This window comes from Poecilia reticulata, chromosome 7, assembly GCF_904066995.2.
Source record: "Poecilia reticulata chromosome 7, P_reticulata-male-v2, whole genome shotgun sequence".
In the NCBI taxonomy this organism is placed as follows: domain Eukaryota; kingdom Metazoa; phylum Chordata; class Actinopteri; order Cyprinodontiformes; family Poeciliidae; genus Poecilia; species Poecilia reticulata.
This window is the reverse complement of record NC_088836.1, coordinates 22,759,273-22,778,705: the sequence shown is the minus strand read 5'-3', so window position 1 is coordinate 22,778,705 and position 19,433 is coordinate 22,759,273. Positions and strand designations below refer to the sequence as shown.

General features: G+C 37.5%; 1 protein-coding gene across 2 annotated transcripts; it reads right to left on the bottom strand.

The window, feature by feature from the left end:
- Window positions 1-272: 272 nt before the first annotated feature.
- Window positions 273-18,773, bottom strand: LOC103467594 (dysbindin domain-containing protein 2-like). Of its 2 annotated transcripts, none has more exons than XM_081609118.1 (4): window positions 18,647-18,773; window positions 5,662-5,811; window positions 5,013-5,162; window positions 273-2,750 (listed from the first exon to the last, which is right to left on the bottom strand). In XM_081609118.1, exons 2-4 carry the CDS (start codon window positions 5,759-5,761, stop codon window positions 2,440-2,442), a joined length of 561 nt encoding a protein of 186 aa, XP_081465244.1. In that variant the 5' UTR covers window positions 5,762-5,811; window positions 18,647-18,773; the 3' UTR covers window positions 273-2,439. The 2 variants fall into 2 exon arrangements, with proteins under 2 accessions (XP_081465244.1, XP_008412351.1); XM_008414129.3 differs by lacking the exon at window positions 18,647-18,773 and adding an exon at window positions 12,071-12,357.
- Window positions 18,774-19,433: the final 660 nt, after the last annotated feature.

Below are 19,433 nucleotides of genomic sequence, written 5' to 3'. Positions count from 1 at the left end.
ATAAAGCCTGTGAAGTTATATTCAAATTTTCCAACAAGTGAGTACAGGCCAGGCTTCAGGAGCATCTTGACAGCTGTTATAGTGAGTAGGCATCTCTGATTTCTCAGAATATGTCAAAACTCTACAAGAGGGAACACGCCTTCACTGAAATTGGGGGGACAAAAGGTGTGGGAAGAAAGGCAACTAAAAGCAGAGGTACATTCAGCAGGTTTACTCTCAGGTTAATTTTAATGGTGGCATTTTGTAAGGTGGGAAAAAGTGTAACAATAAAAAAGGCTCTGGGATTGCTTTATTAACAGCTTTACTGCTGTGCTACACCACTGACATCTTTATGCATTTACGAAATAAATTTAACACAACATGAGCTCATAAAACTCTTCTCAGGTGTGCCATGTTTTTCTCCAAGTGTTCACACCGTAAATACAGAGTCCTCTCTTTTAACAATACATAGGAGAACGAGACAGAGAATTCACACAGGCATTACCAGCATATTTTAGAAAGTACTAAGAACATATAAGCATGCAGAACATAAGGGCATGCATTTGCAAAAAAACAACAACAAAAAAGCCATTTCATTCATAATGTTCAAAATACTTTCTTTGTGCAAACAGAAGAAACTTTACAAACATATTTTATTTCTGTCATCAGTGGTTGATGTAAAATCACCACTTCAAAAACTACTGATTAAAGGGGTCATGAAGCACATAGTGTCACTGTATTACACAGGTAACTTCAGTTGTTCCAATGAATAACATTAGAACATGATGTAAAGCTCAAAAAGTCAATTTTACATAATATTTCTCTTTAAGTTGTGTTTATGTTGGACAAGAAATTGAGGACTTTGAACGTGGACCTTTTTATGGGTGTGGGAGCAATCTTTACCCTCTTATCCTTGCAGAGCGCCCATCTGCCTATCTCCAGCAATCACTGGTTGAAAGGCAGGGTACAAAATCGTGTGAGAAAGTTACACCAGCCCAGAAAGAAATTACTTATGCACAGAGAGAGAGAAAAAAATCCAAAATCTATAGATTTGGATGTGTGCCAAGAATCTTCTTGCTGCAAGGCAACAGCGCTAACAAGTGTACCATTGTGCAACACGCAACAGTCCCTGATTCTTGGCTGGGGATTTTTTTAATTAAAAATCTTTTAATTGAAAAAGAAAATGAAACCCAAAATATTTCCCACTCACTCATTGTTTGTCACTAAAACAGTATTTTGACATGTTTTTGTATATTTGTTAACATGACAAAATCCAGTAACCGCCTGCTCCTTTTCTTTTTTTCAGTTTCTGCAAACAAAACCCAGTTCCTAAAAAAATGCACGGCTTAACCTCAAACCAAGAATGTCATCATTGAACTCTTTGAGCTCTTCAAGCAAAGAGCTGCCACTTTAATCTTTAAGGATTAACTACAAATCTTATAATGCAAGGGTTGACGACAACGAAAGTCAAAACATGCCGTCGAGCAGGTACTCATGGATGTTTTGTAACTCCTGTTTGGAGATGATGTTTGCAAATAAAACTGCAAAACGAAGATCATAAAAAAATAGTACTCAGGTTTGATGCATAATCCTGTTTGCTAACAAAAAAAAAACTGGCACTGTGTTTTATAATGCAACATTATAATTACATGGCAAATAATCCAACAAACTTCAAAAGGATTTGTCTAAAATAACATGAAATAAAAGAAAATCCATGAGCAGGCTCAACAGAGGCTTTTACGCTTGATTTATTTAATACTGTGGTGTCTGTTTTACTGTATATCTTGCAAAAGCAGTCTGTTATTACCTTTATTTCTTGGCCTTTTCTGTGACATGTGTTCCATTAAAAGCATGGCTGAACTGCTTTCATTCATAACCAGATCTTCGACTTACTTGATTTAATGTGTTTTTTGTGTCTCTCAAAAAACAGATATGCTTTCTATTTACGACTCATAACGAGTTTCATGTTTTTGAAACAGAGCTGTAGTAAAGGTCAAGTACAACCAGTTGCTCCTAGAACCAACCGAATTCTTAAATAGAGTCTGTTTCAGGTTTCAGTTAGGTCATGTGACCTACTTGAATTATGACCAAGTGACGATCTTGTTTCTAGCTCTTCTCTTGAGAAACCGAGCCTTTAATAAAAGAAAAAATATGAGTCACAAGGATCCCCCATGGCAAATTGAGAAGTAAAACTGAACTTGTTTTATGTCAACCAGAACAAGTTTGTGCAGACAAAAAATAATCACCTCATTGTATTGAAATAAACGTCTTCTGACACAACTGCCAAGAAACTATCAAATGAATGCACCATAAAGCTTGTAAAGTAAAGGTGGTTAGTTGGCAAATCATAAAGAAGAATGCACAATCTAAAGGACAAAGGTAATCACAGTTGACCCAAACATGCGGGGCGTTTCAGCTCATTAGAAAAGAATGCATATGCACAGAGGGAAGGAGAAATATTCAGTCTTTTTGATGGGCTGTTGAAAAGCATCGTTCTTCTTCTTCATCTTCTTCCTCTGTTTCTTCATCTCTTGTATTGGGAACAGAGGTTAGCAACAGCGTGTCAGCGTGTACTTCTTCATCATCGGACTGGATCACCGGTGTGTCGGCTCCGCCTGCACTGGTAACACTGGAACCAGACGACGTTGAAGAAAATCGAGTCTGAGATCCACGGTAGACTTCGTTTTGCCTCTGCAGCGGCGCTCGATCCCTGTAGACAACCTCTGCTTCTTCATCCACTTCGTCTTCGTCATCGTCCTCACAATCTATAACTGGGTGAACAACAACATGTTATAGTCAATTTTATCAGATTTAGATTTTTAAATAGATGAATATTAAATTAAAATGTACACAGAAGAGCCTAAAATGTGATGGTGTTGTTTTATTGGAATGCTGGTGTCCCAAAGAAATGTGAATTGTTTTACACTCTGGCTTTCACACTTTCACAAGTTTAATATTCATCAGAAGAACTTTAATATTCTTCTGTTGGGTCAAATATGAAGATCACAAATTTCACCACCTTGAAAAAAATGGCAGTTACTTTTGAACAACAGTAACCTCAATGCACGATGATGTTGCTGCCGTCATGCTTGACTGTGGGCGTGTTCACCTTTGGGTATTTTTGCGCCAAATTACCATCTAGAAGTGTGGCCTAGATGTTCATCTTTACACACATTTCCCTGCACAGGTTTATGAGATTAAATATCCTGGTTTATTAAGTGCAATACCTGGGACTTCTTGAGTGTCGGCCTTTTGCCAGCTTCACTAACTAGTTTTATCAATTATCTACTCACTTTCACTTTCACTGCTGTTAAGTAATAATGATAACTGCCTTCCATGTTATATGCTGTAAAAATGTAGTTGGTATGTATATGCATAGCGTTTTTACTTTTATCCAAATCAATTTTACTTAATAAGAAAATTTCAAATATATATATTATTTAACCAAAATGTTGCACAATTCTAAAAGAGATCAAATTAATTAATATTATTATAATGGAACAAATAGCAATAAAAAAATTAAATATGCTCAAACACTGATTAAAATTACTAAAATGAAAGCAAAACAAAACTGCAAAGTCAAAGGCTGCTAAAAATAATCTTGTTTTAAACTTCATTTTTTAAATCTAATGTATCAAGCTTCAGGATGAATTTTGATACAACCAATAGAAACTGGTCTGCTGATCCAAGGGACTGTGGTGAAACATAGGCTGAATCACATCGGAGAGTTATAGCAACAAGAGCATTACGGCATTAATAACCCGACAGAAGGATTTCAAAATTAACTCTATATCAGAACCAGTGAGATAAGTTAGAAGCAGCAGCGTTTTGAACAAGCTGAAGGCATAGAGGAGAGGCCTGGCCAACCCCATCGTAAAGTTTTCTTCTTTGTGACTGATAACGCTGCACAAACAGATGCTTTTAATTTGCTGTCTGAGCCATGGCTTTAGGCAAATAATGCAAATCAAAGAGAAGGAAGAAAATCCATCAGAGACAGCTGCTCTGTGCGTTAGGTGAATCAGACTGATTGTAACTGTCACATCGGCTGAAGTGGACAGAATCCTGCGATTCAAACAACAGGTGCTTCAATTAATCATGAATTTAATGTGCACACTTACTGTATGGAGCCAGGTGTTTTTTTTTTTTACACCTCCACTTTGAAAAATATTTTTTTCAGAAGATTTGTGCTGGGAATGTAGACGAGATCATTAATCACACTCATCTATTTTATAGCACATAACCGTGCATTTTTCACACGGGTGTTCACACATTTCCCTCTTTCCAAGTTCTGACATTTACTAGAAAACATATCTTCCTCTAATAAAATAAAATTGCTTGGTGGTTGGAAAAAAAAAAACTCCAATAAAAGTTAGAAATGTTTGAAAATGCACCTTTTGAAAAGATGCTGTAAAAATTAAAAGATCTTAAAAGAAAAAAATATATAGCAGTAGTAAACAAAGGTGTTTTTTTTATTCTGGATTTAGCAGATTTTTTTTTTCTTCTACCTTTCAGAAAAATAAATGTTGCTGTCATGAGAACAGGTCATAACAAAGATTATCTTAACCTGTGATGGAAAAAAAACTAATGTTTGACACACCTAATGTTTCATGCAGTTACTTGGCTGCCCAAGAATAAATTTTCATTGAACTATACTTATACTACGGCAGATAATTGGAAGTTGGCTTGGGTCACGGTGTCAGAATGTTCGCTCCATTGAACTGATAGGTTCCCTGGGGCAGTAGGTGCGGTTAGTCTCCTATAGGTGCAGTTAGATTGCATGAAATTTGAGTCTTATGTCTAGAGGCCAAGTCACCTCTTCTTTTACCCTCGTCTTCCTAGAATTCTCTCTCAGCAGTTTATGTTTTGTTTCACACAGTGGAAGTAGTTTCTATGCCAACACTTTGAAAGGTTAAACAATGTCAAGGGGGAAGCTGTATATGTCCCAGGATGTGGAGAATAGCATGTTTTGCGTACAGATGTATGACATTTTTAGTTGCCGATCAGCAAGTAAAAATGTTTTTTTTGTTGCGCACCTGGTAGTGGAGACGATAGGGCTCCTTCGTCACCAACTGAGCTCGAGTTGAGGAACACGTCAAGGGCTTCCTGATCTGATATGTCCATCAGATCCATCTGCTCCAGAGTGTCCACGTTCACCTCCATAGATGAAATACTGCCCATGGGGGCTGCACCGGATCAATGCATAGGAAAGAAAATTCATACGTAAATCATGAAGATACAGATGCTTTTAAAAAGAGTAACTGTTGTTTAAAAGTATTCATGTTTGAGTTTTTTGGTTCTTTTTTTCCCAATGTGTTCCGACTGGCAGTGTGGCAATCAGATTTATTGTCTGATAGCCAAGGAGACGCTTACACAAGTAGATAGATAGATAGATAGATAGATAGATAGATAGATAGATAGATAGATAGATAGATAGATAGATAGATAGATAGATAGATAGATAGATAGATAGATAGATAGATAGATAGATAGATAGATAGATAGATAGATATAATATACAATTCTACAGGATATAAATACAAAACTAAATGCATAACTGTTCCATAAAAATCTGTATAATCATGATATAATAGGGACTTATATTTGAAGCAGAAGGTAATATTTTGAACATTCTCATTCACTTCGGTTTGAGGTTTACTTCGCCCAGAAGTAGAAGGGACTCACGTTTCCTGCAGTCGACCTGTAGGTGCGTAGAGGGCAGGTAGTTGTCCACATCGTGCTGGTAGACATCTTCGAAGAACCGTTGCCTGTCTCTTAGCTTCATGTGCTGAGCAGAATCATTGTTGTACAAACTCTGGGAATTGTCCTTTTCAGCTGAGCATCAAACGACATAAAGAGAAAAGTCATGAAGAAATATTCTTCACTTCCTGTGAGTTAATGTATTCTGTCCTGACATGTATTTTTTATTTACAGAAAAATAACCTAACCACAATAATAGTTGCCATAGCATTTTAAATCTTTTGGACTTCTTTTCTAAAAAGATTAGCTTTTGGCAATTATTTTGGACACGTATGTAATCACCTTTGTGTGTATCTGCCTGCGCTTGTCTTTCAGTAACTCATAAGGAAGTCCTGGTTTAATTTGCAAAATATGTTTGTGGTCAACTAATGATGTTGCCTTCAAAGGAGCAGTTAGAAAGGTTTAGTCTCTAAATAACTCTCTGACACCGAGAGACTCAGAGAACAAGTCCAGCCTGTTACCACATTTTGCAAAGCCTTGTTTTGCTGCCACACCTTCATTTTAAAAAATGTCAGAAAACTGATTCTAAAGAATAAGACAATAATCTGAAATAAATCCCAACTGAACCTTATGATAATTTTTTTTTAATTTACTAGTATATCATTGAAATCTATAATTCCCTAACATGTATGTATAATTTTCTGACGCTGTGATAAATTAGCTTGTTCTGTTGCTTGTCATTGAACCAAGTTATTTCACAGTGATAGTAGTCTGACCTCTAGTGTTCATCATCAGTTTCACACTCAGTGTCTTGTTTGACAGCAAATTTACATCTCAATATGCTGTGTATATATATATATATATATATATATATATATATATATATATATATATATATATATATATATATATATATATATATATATATATATATATATATATTGCAACAAAATCTGGATAATTGTTCTTTCTGTGTTGATAGGTGTGTCCATTTTAATTAATTTAGCAAGTCTGAAATAGAATAGAACAGAAAACCTTAAATAAGAAAAAAAAAAATTATATATTATTATAAGAACATCTGTTCCAACTGTAAGCCTGCCTAACACAGTGACTTTCAATAAGCCGACAGGCCCTGGTTGCATAAGCATGCTGTGTCCTCCTCAGTACACGCAGTGACTCTCCCCTGGGCTCCTCCAGCTGACACTTTTGCTCATGTCACAAGTGTTTTGGCGTGGTTTGTATATGTACAAGAGTTTAAATAGTGTTGTCCAGCTAATTTAAGGGTGTAATTATGCCTTTATTGTTAGTTTGTCAACATCAAGCGTCTAGGGTTAACAAGTTTTCATGATGCACAAAAGAAGCCTCTTGATAGTTTTTGGCACCATTGTTCTCCTGTTGAAATCCATCTCGTGCTGGGTATGTGTCACACAGTTTTTCTCTTCCTGGACAGCTCCATCTCTAGAGAATTGGCTTGTCATTGTGCCAGTCATTTTTTTGACTGCCCTGGGGGCGTGTGTGTCCACTGTCAGCCACTAACCACAACCCTTTATTCTGTCACTCACAGTCCCTAGAGTCTGGGAAAAAAATCAGCTGTTTACAGTCTCTGATGTTTCAGCAGTTAGTGGAAATCTTGACATAAACTTTCGGTTTCCGAGGCATGCTTGTAATAACACTAAACTTCATGTAAATATAATGGCTACATGAACTGAGTGTTGCTACATAGGTATGGTTTACTCTTAAATTGCATGCTATCTCCCCATGGTAAAACATGTCCTTTTTTTCAGAATGTGCTTAACACAGAATGACTAGTTTGGTTGTCTTTACCCGTGTGAAACTGCTGAGAGGATCGGACAACGTTTTTCAACCTTCTTAGCAGAATGATTACCTTTGATGTCAACATAATTGTACCTATCATGAGGTGAAAATGCTGATTGATGAAAAGAAGTGTGAAATAATTTTTAAAAAATCAAAACAGGGTGAAGGTTAAATTACTGTAAATCCTCAGAATAATCTTTCTCTGTATTCTGATATGTGCATAGATGGGATTTATCACTACCTCATGGACTGGGTACCTCTTGTGGATCAGCATAGAAAAAAAAAATCATCATAAAAAATACTGCTATAAATTATTAAATAAATAAATATGCAAACATGTTTTTGTTTTTAGACTTATGAGGGACTGAAATCAAAGGGTGCAGTTTTGAATATAAATTCAATGATGACCTTGAAACATCTTGAGGATAAACTAATCTGCAAATGACGTCACACATTGTTAGTGATGTGGGCAACATTCCACTCTGCCCATGGTGCATTGCTTGAGGAGCAGCATAATCACTACAAAAAAATGCATATTTTGTAGTATTTCATCATTTTAAAGGTGCACTTCTTTATCTTAAAATATTATATCTTAGAGACACCAATTAAGCAAGCAAAACCTTCTTGCTTTTGGTTTCTGGTTTGATCAAACCCTTACAAACAGTTGTTTGGAACTTTGAAAGAGATCTCAAAAAGGAATAAAGAGATTTGGGAACACAAACTTGTAGCCTGCTTCCTCTGAAAAGCCAACATGAACAAAAATATGATTAGATCTGACTCAGCCTCTGTCATCCTACAGATACCCCCATAGTGGAACAATGCAATCAGGTCGCAGCACAGCATTTAGCCAGTTAAAACTAAAGTCAGTCATTAAGGCATATGCATATTTTGGGAGACTGGTCTTCACATAAGAAGTCCCTGTCACATCATGACCATGAGGCAGGAGCGGAAAGTTTAAAATAAACAAAGCCATCACTGAAGGCATACTCAAGGCTTGATGATGATGAAACTACACAGCTTATGTAAACCTCACTTTTTTGCCTGTTGGCTTCTTTCTCTCTCTGTGACTCTTGCTTGCCATCTTTCGCTGCCCATGCATCTAAAAATCACACTGAATTACTCAAGATGAGATGACCAATGGTCATATCCAACCCACATGCAGGATCAGCTGTGTGCCCTCATCTGCTTCTCTCTGCGTGGGCTGATAACATATATGTAGAAGAGTGACTCATCTAGACAACCTCTGAGCTTCCTATCTTTCTGCAGCAGAGGGTTTGTAGGAGATCTTCATGCAAATTTCCTGGTACTGCATTTGTACTTTTCCCTGTGATCAAAATGTCTTTCTTATTCTCCGCACTGGGGAATCCCTCTCTTTTGACATGGGATTTCAAAACGATGACCATCTTAGCAGTTCTGCTAAAATCAAATTGATGTTTAATTCCAGCCATCATCCACTAACAGTTGAAGCAATGTTTTCCAAAAGCCATTTGGAGGAGAGTGTAATGCAATAATGTCAATGAAACCAGGCAACCCTTTGCACATAGGGTGCTATCTTACCCTTTAACCAGGGAAAAGAACACAGGCCATGTGGAAAATATGAGCTGTGGATTTGTCAGTGATCAGAGAATATCAGCTATGACATGACGTTTGTTTTCTTTTGGAGTTTCTTGTCCTTGGGATTCTAACAGACATAAATGGAAAAAAGGAAAAACATGCATGTAGACAAATGGAGAAGTAAAAGCTTGAAATGCACGTGGGTTTATCTCAGATTCAGGAAATGCACAGTTTTCCTGTTGCATGTAATTCCATGCACTTGTTCCAATAACTGACAATGCATACAACGTGTATATACAAGTTTTAATTGATATAGAGGCCAACGACAAATGGCCATTGCCATTACTGGTGCTAAATTTGTAGCTTTATCTTATTTGACTTTGAAAATCCTATGATTTTGTGTTCAGGCCTCATGTCCTTTTCTCATAAATCCCACAAATCCCCTTGTTAGCCCACATTAAACTATCATTGCTTAAGTCTTACTGTTGCATAACACAAGCACAATCCTTAAGCTGTGTATCCTTCAGTACCCAGGAATGGACTCATTTGTACCGCCTGACAACATTGCTCACATGCTTATTTTTAAAGTCTGGAAATGTAGCTGGGACTCTTTACTTCGCTGAGTTTGCCATAGAGGGCTAAATTATGGAAGAATAAAAAAAGAGAACAATTCTAAAAGAAGGCACAGCATAGCCATGCAATCTGACTCTGGCACATGTCGGTCCTGGTATAAAGTAACTGTAGTGTCAGTGATTTGTAAGAAAAAGCCTTGGCGTCTGCTTGCCTCAGCTAAGTTACATGCAGTTAAATATGAAGGCTTCAGAAAAGTTATGCAATATTTTTGCATGTACTTCTTGTTGAAAAAAATAAACACTAACTCAAAGTAAGTCATAGTTATGTATTATACTTGGTCAATTTATTTACTAAAATGAACTTTTCAGTAATATTCTAACTTATTTAACTTATTGAATATGATGATTTTGTGTGAATAATTGACGTTGTATAATCAGTCCATTCTGGAAAAAAAGAAAAATTCAAGTGCATTATTAAAAGACCAAGAAGATAATGACATTCATGCCTGTGGTGGCTGTATGCAAACTTTTCACTATTAAAACACCTTTTGGGTTGATCAGGTCATCTGCACATATTTATATCAAGAAATTTAAGTCATCATGAGCTCAGGAGTTAAGGGTAGGACTAAAGGTGACAATGAAGCTAAACCACCTATACCTAGCTTCTTATATACCTCCCAGCTCTAATTAGTTTTTATTTTTCACTGCAGTGTCCAAAAAATCCATTCTTCTTCTGCATTTTCCAATCAAAGATAAAGAAACTGCACATGCTGTTGCTTCTCTTTTCAGCTGCAGTTTTCACTCCCAGTCTTCCATTTACAGAATGAAAATATTTCAATTGTGCCATTTAGTGCTGCAGTTATATTTCACTCTGTGGCACCGCACTGAAAGCACGGAACAAATGTTCCTATTGAACCTGTAAGTCACATGGCGCAGCATTCAGTTCCCTTGTGGCAAGTGGCTAGAAATCCCATGATCATCTCTCCGATACCAGCAAACCCAGAACTGGAGAGCTGAGAAAGCTGCTAAAGCTGTTATGCTGCATGGCCACTTTCATCTGACAGCCCATCTATCTCCTCCCTTCTCCGTCTCCTTCCACTCATTCACCCCCTGGGATCCCCATGATTGTGTCACCCATCTATGCTGCCACGTATGTTTGAGAAATTACTACCCTTATTTATCAGGCCAGGCGCTGCTTTTTTTTGCACGCCTCTTAGCCACAGAAGTCCATCAAACATAAATCATTTATGAGTGAGATCACTGCACCGCAATTGTAACCTCCCCCCTGCCTCCTCCCCAACCCCCCAAACACACATATCCATAAACCCACGGCCACGTCGCAGAAAGTAAATCAAGTCTGGCCATTAATGCTGTCCTGTTTCTTTCTTCTATAACAGCACTCCCATCACGCAACCTGTGCAATACTGCAGGAAGCAGTATATATATACTTATACTTGAATCAGTTCAAATCAGTGTTTGAACTGATTCAAACTGATTTGGATTTCCCTGGATATTCCCATTCCAAAGCACTTTCCTAAGGCTAAACACAAAGATGACCTCCAACAATGTCCACCACTTCTTCTGTCGGTCAGTCAGTCAAAACAGGGCTTCCAGGGGTCTCAAATGCTCTGGTTGAAGCCTAGATTAACTCTTGTACTCATCCCCATACATATACATTCAGAGCACGTTTGATATCCCTCTTTTCACATTATACTTCAGTAAAACAGTTACTCTAGCGTAATTTAATATATCAGAAAGAAAAGCAGTATGAAGGAAGTTGTAATGTCCTCATGTAAAGACTTTCTTTGCTTTACCTTTGTCAGACATAAAGAACTAGTTCTTATCCCTTCACGCTGATTAAAACTCAACTGTATCGACATTGTTGCACCACCATCAAGGCTGTCAGGCTAATTTAGCCACGCCAGACAGGACCGTCAGCTATTATTATCACTTTGGACAATGAGACTTTTTATGTCCTCCTAATGAGGGCTGGAAGCAAAGAGGTAATTAGGAAGGAAAAGGATGAGCTTACATAAGTAGTTTTTGGGAAAGAATGAAAAGATTTATCCTTTGGGTTCAGTTTTCTAATCAATGTAGATTTAGGGAAATTACAAAACAGCAAAACAGTGTTTTATGAAAGTTATATTATAAGAATTAAAATAGGACAGTCGGTATTAATCAAAGTTTTATTACAAAGCTCACAGATTTTAAATGACTTCTAATGAAGAAGACAAAGCTGCTCCAAAGTTTATGTTAAGATTTCATTTTAACTTAATGTACTCAATATATAGCTTCAAAAGAAGAGACTTGAATGCAATTTCAATTATGCTATAGTAGCTGAGAGTATTCCGAGTAATAAAAGTACAGGAAAGAAGATACTCAAGATCAACTTATTGGTACTTTGTCTGCATCTGCAGTTGTAACAGAGTAAATGCTACATTGGTTATACTCACACGCCAGACGCTTGTTGTGGTTTGTCGAGCCAGTGGATGACATGATCCAGTAATGTGGGACTGGCTGAAGACTGTTTACCTTTGACTGAGCGTGTATTTTTTTCTCCTGTCAAGGCTCCAGGAAAGGATGCTGGTGCGAGTGGAGTGGATAGTCATCTAGTCATTGCATTTCTCCTGACTTTAGTGCCCTGAACCATCAATGACAGTACGCTCACATCCCCCTTTAACTCTCTTTCTTCTTCCCTGCTCTGCCTTTTTGCTGTGTTCGCTGACTCCCTCCCTCCCTCCCTCCTTCCTTCCCTCCCTCTGTCTGATTAGTTGTTTTTTTTCCCCAGGTTTTCCCTCTCACTGCTTCTCACTCTCATCTTGGCTGTTTTGCAGAGTCCCTCTCTCACACACACTTATATATATATATATATATATATATATATATATATATATATATACAGACACACACACTCTCTTACTCACACTGTCAGACTGGCTAAGTAGGGTTGTAAGAAGCTGTACAGCTTAGATGCGATGTGCGTGCATGCGTGCGTGCGTGCGTGTGTGTGTGTGTGTGTGTGTGTGTGTGTGTGTGTGTGTGTGTGTGTGCGTGTGTGTGCGTGCGTGTGCGTGTGTGTGTGTTGGGATGCGTGTGTGTGTGTGTTGAGGGGATGAGTGAGGCAGTGTGGTCTGTACCAACTGATGAGTGTGGGGGTCAACTGGATCAGGAGGAGGTTTTTACATAATATTGAAGAGTAAGCCATTTCAGCCATTTTTAACTTTACTTAATATTTCCATCTTTTAATAATTGCTGCTGGTTAAAAGAGAAATGTAGTAAAGAAGAAAATAAAAAGTTTTACATAATTAATTATGCATTCCTTTTTTTATGTATTACTTTTGTCTGTTACATACAATTACACTAAAGTGCTTTTCCGAAACGTTGATTTTTCTTTTTAGGCACTAATGTCCTTTATTTAACAGTAATTGGACAGGAAGTTGGGAGGAGGAAGAACATGCAGCAATTCCTAGAATCAAACCCAGGACAACAATGCTGAGCACTACAGCCTCTGAACTTTGTTTACCCACCCAGCCATCTAACACCCCAGGAGCTTTATTTCTAAGTAATGTTTTTTGATATAGAAATACATTAAAGTGCAAAATTAAACCAAGAGAAGAACGATCAATGCCTTGCTATTCTTGAACACAGGTGCTAACACTCTTTTAGTTCCTTCTGCTCTATTTTCACTTTGATTTTTGTAAGCTACATGCTTTTTATTTTATTTTATTAATTGTTGGTTTCCACTTTTAGTTTGAGAAACTTTGGTTTCTAGTTCTAGACAAAACTACCCCGCCTCACTTGAATGTCAAACCTTTTCACATTTTGTGACATTAAAATCAAACATTTTGTTTCATTATTTTATGTAATATATCACCAAAAAGTAGTAGTAGTCTGTTAATTACGGTCCAAATAAAATATATTTAACTTTATCGCTGTGACGTGAAAAAAAGGACTTTGAGACATATTGAACCAACAGATGGTTCTTCCAATCATTGTGGCCCTGCCCTGTTTCTGACAAAACAGAATATACATCTTTGACAAAAATATTTTGTTTTAAAAAGTTTTATGTTCTTTTTGAACATAAAGCATCCAAATGTTTATATATAGCTTTATACTTTGTGTTTACTGTTGATTTCATTACTTTTTGGCCTACTGATTGAAGTTCATGATAAAACAAAAAGTGTTATGAGTGACATTACTGACTGAGACATCACTTATTCTACTTATTGAACAATATGAAGACCACAGTCTTACATAGCGTAGTCTTTCTGAATGCAGACGGATTTTCTTCAGTAGTGTTGCAATAGTAAGTAACACAAATTAAACATGTTAATTAGCTCAAAAATTAACATCAGTCTGAAAATAAGTCAGAAGTGTTTGATGTTCACTAGATCCACATGATCCAATTTAAACAAACATTACAACTGATACTGTAAAAATGATATTTTTTTTTGGTCATTAATACCTTTTTGCATTTGTTAAATTTTTCTACTTAATTTTAATTTGTCACACAAATCATTTCCTTAGTTTACTGCTACTCTGCTTGAAAATCAAACACTTTTACTGAAAGAACTCAGTCTGACAGGGTTTCCATTTGTTGAAAATTTCTTCTGTTATTAAAACATGACTATCGTTTAATTTCCACAAATGGCCGGAAAATGGGAAATGGTGAAGAGACAAATTCAATTTGTGAATATTTTTTATGTTTAATTTCTCCAAAAAGCATCATAAATGCCCTTTGACTTCTAGAAAGGAGCAGCAAAGTATTTGCACAATCCATTAACATTCATGTCTGCCGACTAAGTGACTAATTAAAAGGTCATTTACCCATTGACATTTACTAATGCCTTGATAGCATTTAGATTTGGTGATTTATTAGCAGGTAGTGACATGAATTATGTATCGAGAGCAGCGAAGAGTACCGCTGGTTCTAATCCTTTCACTGTAAAACTGATCCGAGTTTTTTTTCTAGTTTTTATGCTTTTATTCTTTACTTACATACATTCAACTGATAAAATCAAGCTATTTTTTAAAAAAAAAACTCATTATTATCCAAACAATTTTTAAGTCACACAAATACTCTGAGTTATAATGACTCAGGATTTGAAACAACTAATCATTCATTTCTAATCAGTTTAACTCTGGATTCCCTCCACAGCTCAGTGCATGCATTAAAAGTGAGACTAGCATAAGAAAAAAAAACATTCTGAGTACTTCATTATGGTGTGTATTTTCTGCTGATACAGCTCAGGTCAGACATTTGCATACACTCAAGCAGAGTACACAGAGAGAACCAATGCATTTATGGGTAGAACATGTAGAAAGACCCCAGGCTGGGATTTAAAGCCCAAATCTCCTTGCTGGAAGGTAGCAGTGCTTCAAGCATGCAGCCCCACTTGTGTAAGTCCTGTTTATCATGATCACTGAAATAGCAATTTACTGTTTCCAACAGTAGAACAATAGATAATAACGCATATTTACAAGAGGAAAATTGTATGAATATGCTTTTAGATTTATTTAGGTGTCTATCCTATCTAGAATCTGTGGCTTGCGGACCTGAGGTGGATTCTACCCATCGTAACAGTACAGCTACATGTGGAGGAACAGGCTAATTGGCACTTAGCATCATGAGTTCTTGCAGGTCCTGACTTCCCTCCTCCCTAATAAGAGGCTTCTAACATGCAATTACATCACACTTCAGCTGGAAGAGGTTGTTCCTTCCTAACCTCCAATATCACGGAAAACACAGCACAGACTATATAAGGAGAATGAAAAGAATAATGATATGAGGAGGATACATGGCTTGATCTGCTCCAATTTGTCGCTGTGCTCAGGATGAGCTATAATTATTTCCTCAAATAGAGGGAGACATTTATCCATGTAGTGAAAGGCTTAAGATACTCATGTGCGAGTCAATATCGACATCTCCTGGCTAAAGTTGGGTATTGCAGTTCAGCTCTGCTCTTGGCACAATGACTCCTGTTGAAATCTGCTTAAGAAAGACCCAATACCTACCTTCCATTGCATTATAAAATCCAGAGTAAATAATATTTGATTTAATTTGATCTTGATAAACATATATCAGATTTTTTTGCACTGAAAGACAAGCCAAGAGGAAATTGTGATCACGTGTCAGATTTGAATTTCTGGTTCAAAATCCTCCCAAGTTTAATTCATTCAGGTGAACAAAAGGGGATTTCCATAAACTGTTCCTGGTTTTGTGTGCATATTAATGACAGTGTGTGTGTTTAGGTGCGTGTGCGTGTACGTGCGTGTGTGTGTGAGCGTGTGCGTGCGCATGTATGTGTGTGTGTGTTGGTGGTGTGTAAAATGTGCCTGTTGCTCTTTCAGTTTTATCAGAGCTGGCTTCCTCTTTGAAACTGTGTTGTCTCAGTTTTCTGCAGCATAGTCTCTGATGTGGTTTGTGAGTCATACTGTGGTAAATACACACATTTGTCCACGCACACAGACTAAAGTCACATTTATTCACCGAGATACACACAAACACTCACACATAGTATTCCTGGTTACTAGTTAGTTCTCCCTGCATGCATTTATGTTATAGTTTGCAGTGGCTTTTTGAAGCTGTAAACATGCCGCCTTAAACGGCTTAACAATTTTCCATCAAGAAAATTTCACAAAGCTGAGTCTCTGAGACAAATCCAACTTTGTGTCTGCGCAGCTACATCAGACTGTATACTCAAAGCCCTCAAAGTTTATGAAAAAATATTGCATTGTGTTGTGTGGGGATATTCTGGGGGTCACCATGGCAACAGACATCGAAGCGCCACGTGCACGAACATGCACACCTGCTTGCAAGTGTTCCAGCTTGTGCCTCTGAGCTTCCCTGTTCAACAGTATCTACAAGCTAAATGTGTCAGGAAAGAGAGGCGGCGGCGGCAGCAGCAGCAGCAAAGCCCTGTTTCTCAAAAAGAGGAGCAGTCAAGGTGTTAATTAGCCATTGTATACACCAAAGTTGACAGGATTGGGTTTGCTTTACCTTCTAGTTGCACAACCTCTGGTGTGAAACAGATTTTGATCTCTACAGATTTCTCGCAAAGTGCAACATAATCAGGTGATAGCGTAGGATAAATACTTACAAAAACCGACTCTGTACTCTCAGAGTACCTCAGAGAATCCTTTGTCCTATCAGGCAAAGGGTTCATCAACATGTCTGATCATTAAAACTTTCTGACAGCGATTAACTCATTGTCTTGGTCACAAATCTGGTGTAAACTGATTTATAAATGTGCAGTACAAAAAGAGGTGTGACGATCTAAAAACAAATTTAAAGACAAAAGTTGTGTCAGCCGTTCGATTCTCGTTGTATAAGATCCTTAAATAGGTCTATTTTTGCAAACAGTACCGTTTGTGTTAACAATTTTACACGGGTGTGCAGTATTTTTTTTCAGTGTCTAAATGAGATCTGGTGACTCATGCTGAGAAAAGCAGCAGCCTGGACTAAGTGACTGACAGTATCATTTTGACTCAACCCTACTGATATACAACAGCGGAAACTAAGTATTATGTTGTGGACATTAGTCATTGCGAGATTAAAATATGCTAGCTGAACAGAAAATTGTTTGGGTGACCTGTGAATATAAAGGCCAACTTTGGGGTCATTTATGTTTGTCGAAATGTCAGATCATATTTAGTCAGTCAATGATGCAGTTCTGTTCAATTAATTTAAATGCAGAAAGTCAAGAAAGAATTAATTCTTCAACTTTTTAAAACTTTTGTCCTAAATTAGCCACATAATTCATTGTAATATTATTAAAGTCCAAAACAAAGTGGTGTACAACTTAAAATTAGAAGGGAAAAAAATATGTTTTTGCACATTCAACCCTGAAAAGAGTTGTGGGCATTTGCATTCATTCCACCTGAGTTGATATTTGTCTTTTGAGGCATGTCGGTGCCACCAATGAGACCTCGTGGCCTACTTTCTTGCTCAATCGAAGTCGTATTAGATGAAGTACATTTGTTGAGAATATAATTTTGCCACAGATTTTCATTTGGATTTCAGTCTGAAATTTGAGTAGACTATTCTAATATGAATATGTTTTGATATAATTGTGGTTTTGTCTTATGTTAAGGCTGTTTTCCTGTTGGAAAGTGAACATTTGCCTTCCTCTCAACTACTTCCTGCTTCAAACGGGATTTTTTTTTCAGTTACCCTATATTTAGCAACTTCCCAGCTTCCCTGTCACCAGTAAAAAACGTACAAATAACCCAAGGACTATGCTACCACCATATTTTTTCTTTCTTGATGGTATCCTTTCATAAAATACTAATTTGTGGAGTGCATGACAAAAGTTTCCTGTCAGTGAATTCTCTCAACTCAGCTGTAGATATCTACAGCTCCTCCAGAGTTAATACTGGCCACCTAGGTGCTGCTCTGATCAATATTATTCTTGTCTTGCAGCAAGTTAATTAAAATACTTCTGATTTGGTTCTCTGGTCTTCCAAATGCTGTGTGTTCGTAAATGTTCTCCAACTGAGGCCTCCTCTGACCAGCTGCATTAATGCTGAGATTAAACAGGATGATTCAATTGACTAAATATGCAACTTCTAAAAGTAGGTGGTTGCACTTGATTTTATTTAGAGCATCAGAGTAAACGGGACAGAATGTGGCTGGATGCCACGCTACACTGTAGTACAGTACAATAAAGTCACTGTGTGTCACTGGACTTAATGTGCAAATGTTTAGGGGTGAAAGTATTTTTGGTAAGGCGATCCTATTCAGTCCAAATTCTTACAAATGTATCTGTTGGACTTAAGTTAGTAAAAAAAAAAGGCTTGTCTTAAGAAAACCTGTGTTGTTGAGTGTGATCATTTAAGAACATAAGTTAAAAAAAAGGGTTTAACTGGTTTAACTCATTAATTCTGTGACACATTGTCTTCCTGGGGCTTGTCTGCACAATGATTTGATTTGTACTTGGAGATGAAGCAGAATTTGCATGAATCTAATCGGAAAGCACTCCTCTGCATGTATCCATGTGAATGTATAGATGAGTATGTGAGTCACTCACCACTATGCAGCCCCCCGGGCTTCGAGTTCTGACGCCCATCTTTCAGCTCCTCTACTGCAGAGTGAACCCGGTGAACCTTCTGCTGTTTACACTCTCCCACTCCTCCGTCTTGCTCCGTTTCTATTTATCTCTCTCGCACACTCTCATGCTCATCTATTCTCCCTGTCTCCGTTTCTGCGTTCTCCCTCTATCTTCCTCCAGTTTCCTACAGCGCAACTCTCATTCTCACATAGTCTTACTCCTGTGCGCTTTCCCTCCTGAAAAACACTCATCCATCTCGTCTTAGAGACGGATGCATCTTTACCGTTTAGCTTTAGATTAAGACCCAGTCAGATTCAGACGTTTATGATTTCACTACGACTCAGTCAGGCACTCAGGGTCCTCACTTTACTATGTCATCAGACAGAAGCAGGCAGGCAGGAAAAGATTCAAATATATTAACAACTAGCTTTATGAACATAATAGTTGTAGTAGACTATGATGGAATGTCAACAGATATCATCCTGACATCACCAGTGTCCTCCTCCATATCTTCATCATCTCAAAGATCATGACAGTCATCATCTCCGCTCCTCCAAGAACAAACATGCAATCACTCCATCAGGTTGCACCAAGCAACTGCCATGTCATCCACCCTCTGGTGCCCACAACCAAGACCCTTCTGTTGATCACAACTTTCTTCCTGCAGCGGTCTTGTGAAAACGTGGATCTTACATTTTGTAAGCATATCTGTGTCTGCACATACTGGGAAGGGGTCCGTGAGCACACGCATCTGGCCTGCAACAGT

Bases quoted from the DNA above. Each gene is read 5' to 3' on its own strand.
- LOC103467594 (XM_008414129.3), bottom strand. From the start codon at position 12,113: ATGTCATCCACTGGCTCGACAAACCACAACAAGCGTCTGGCGT. The intron at 5,163-5,661 runs GTGAGTCCCTTC...GATCCGGTGCAG, and splicing joins ACAGGTCGACTGCAGGAAAC to CCCCCATGGGCAGTATTTCA. The intron at 2,751-5,012 runs GTGCGCAACAAA...TTGTTCACCCAG, and splicing joins CCTATCGTCTCCACTACCAG to TTATAGATTGTGAGGACGAT.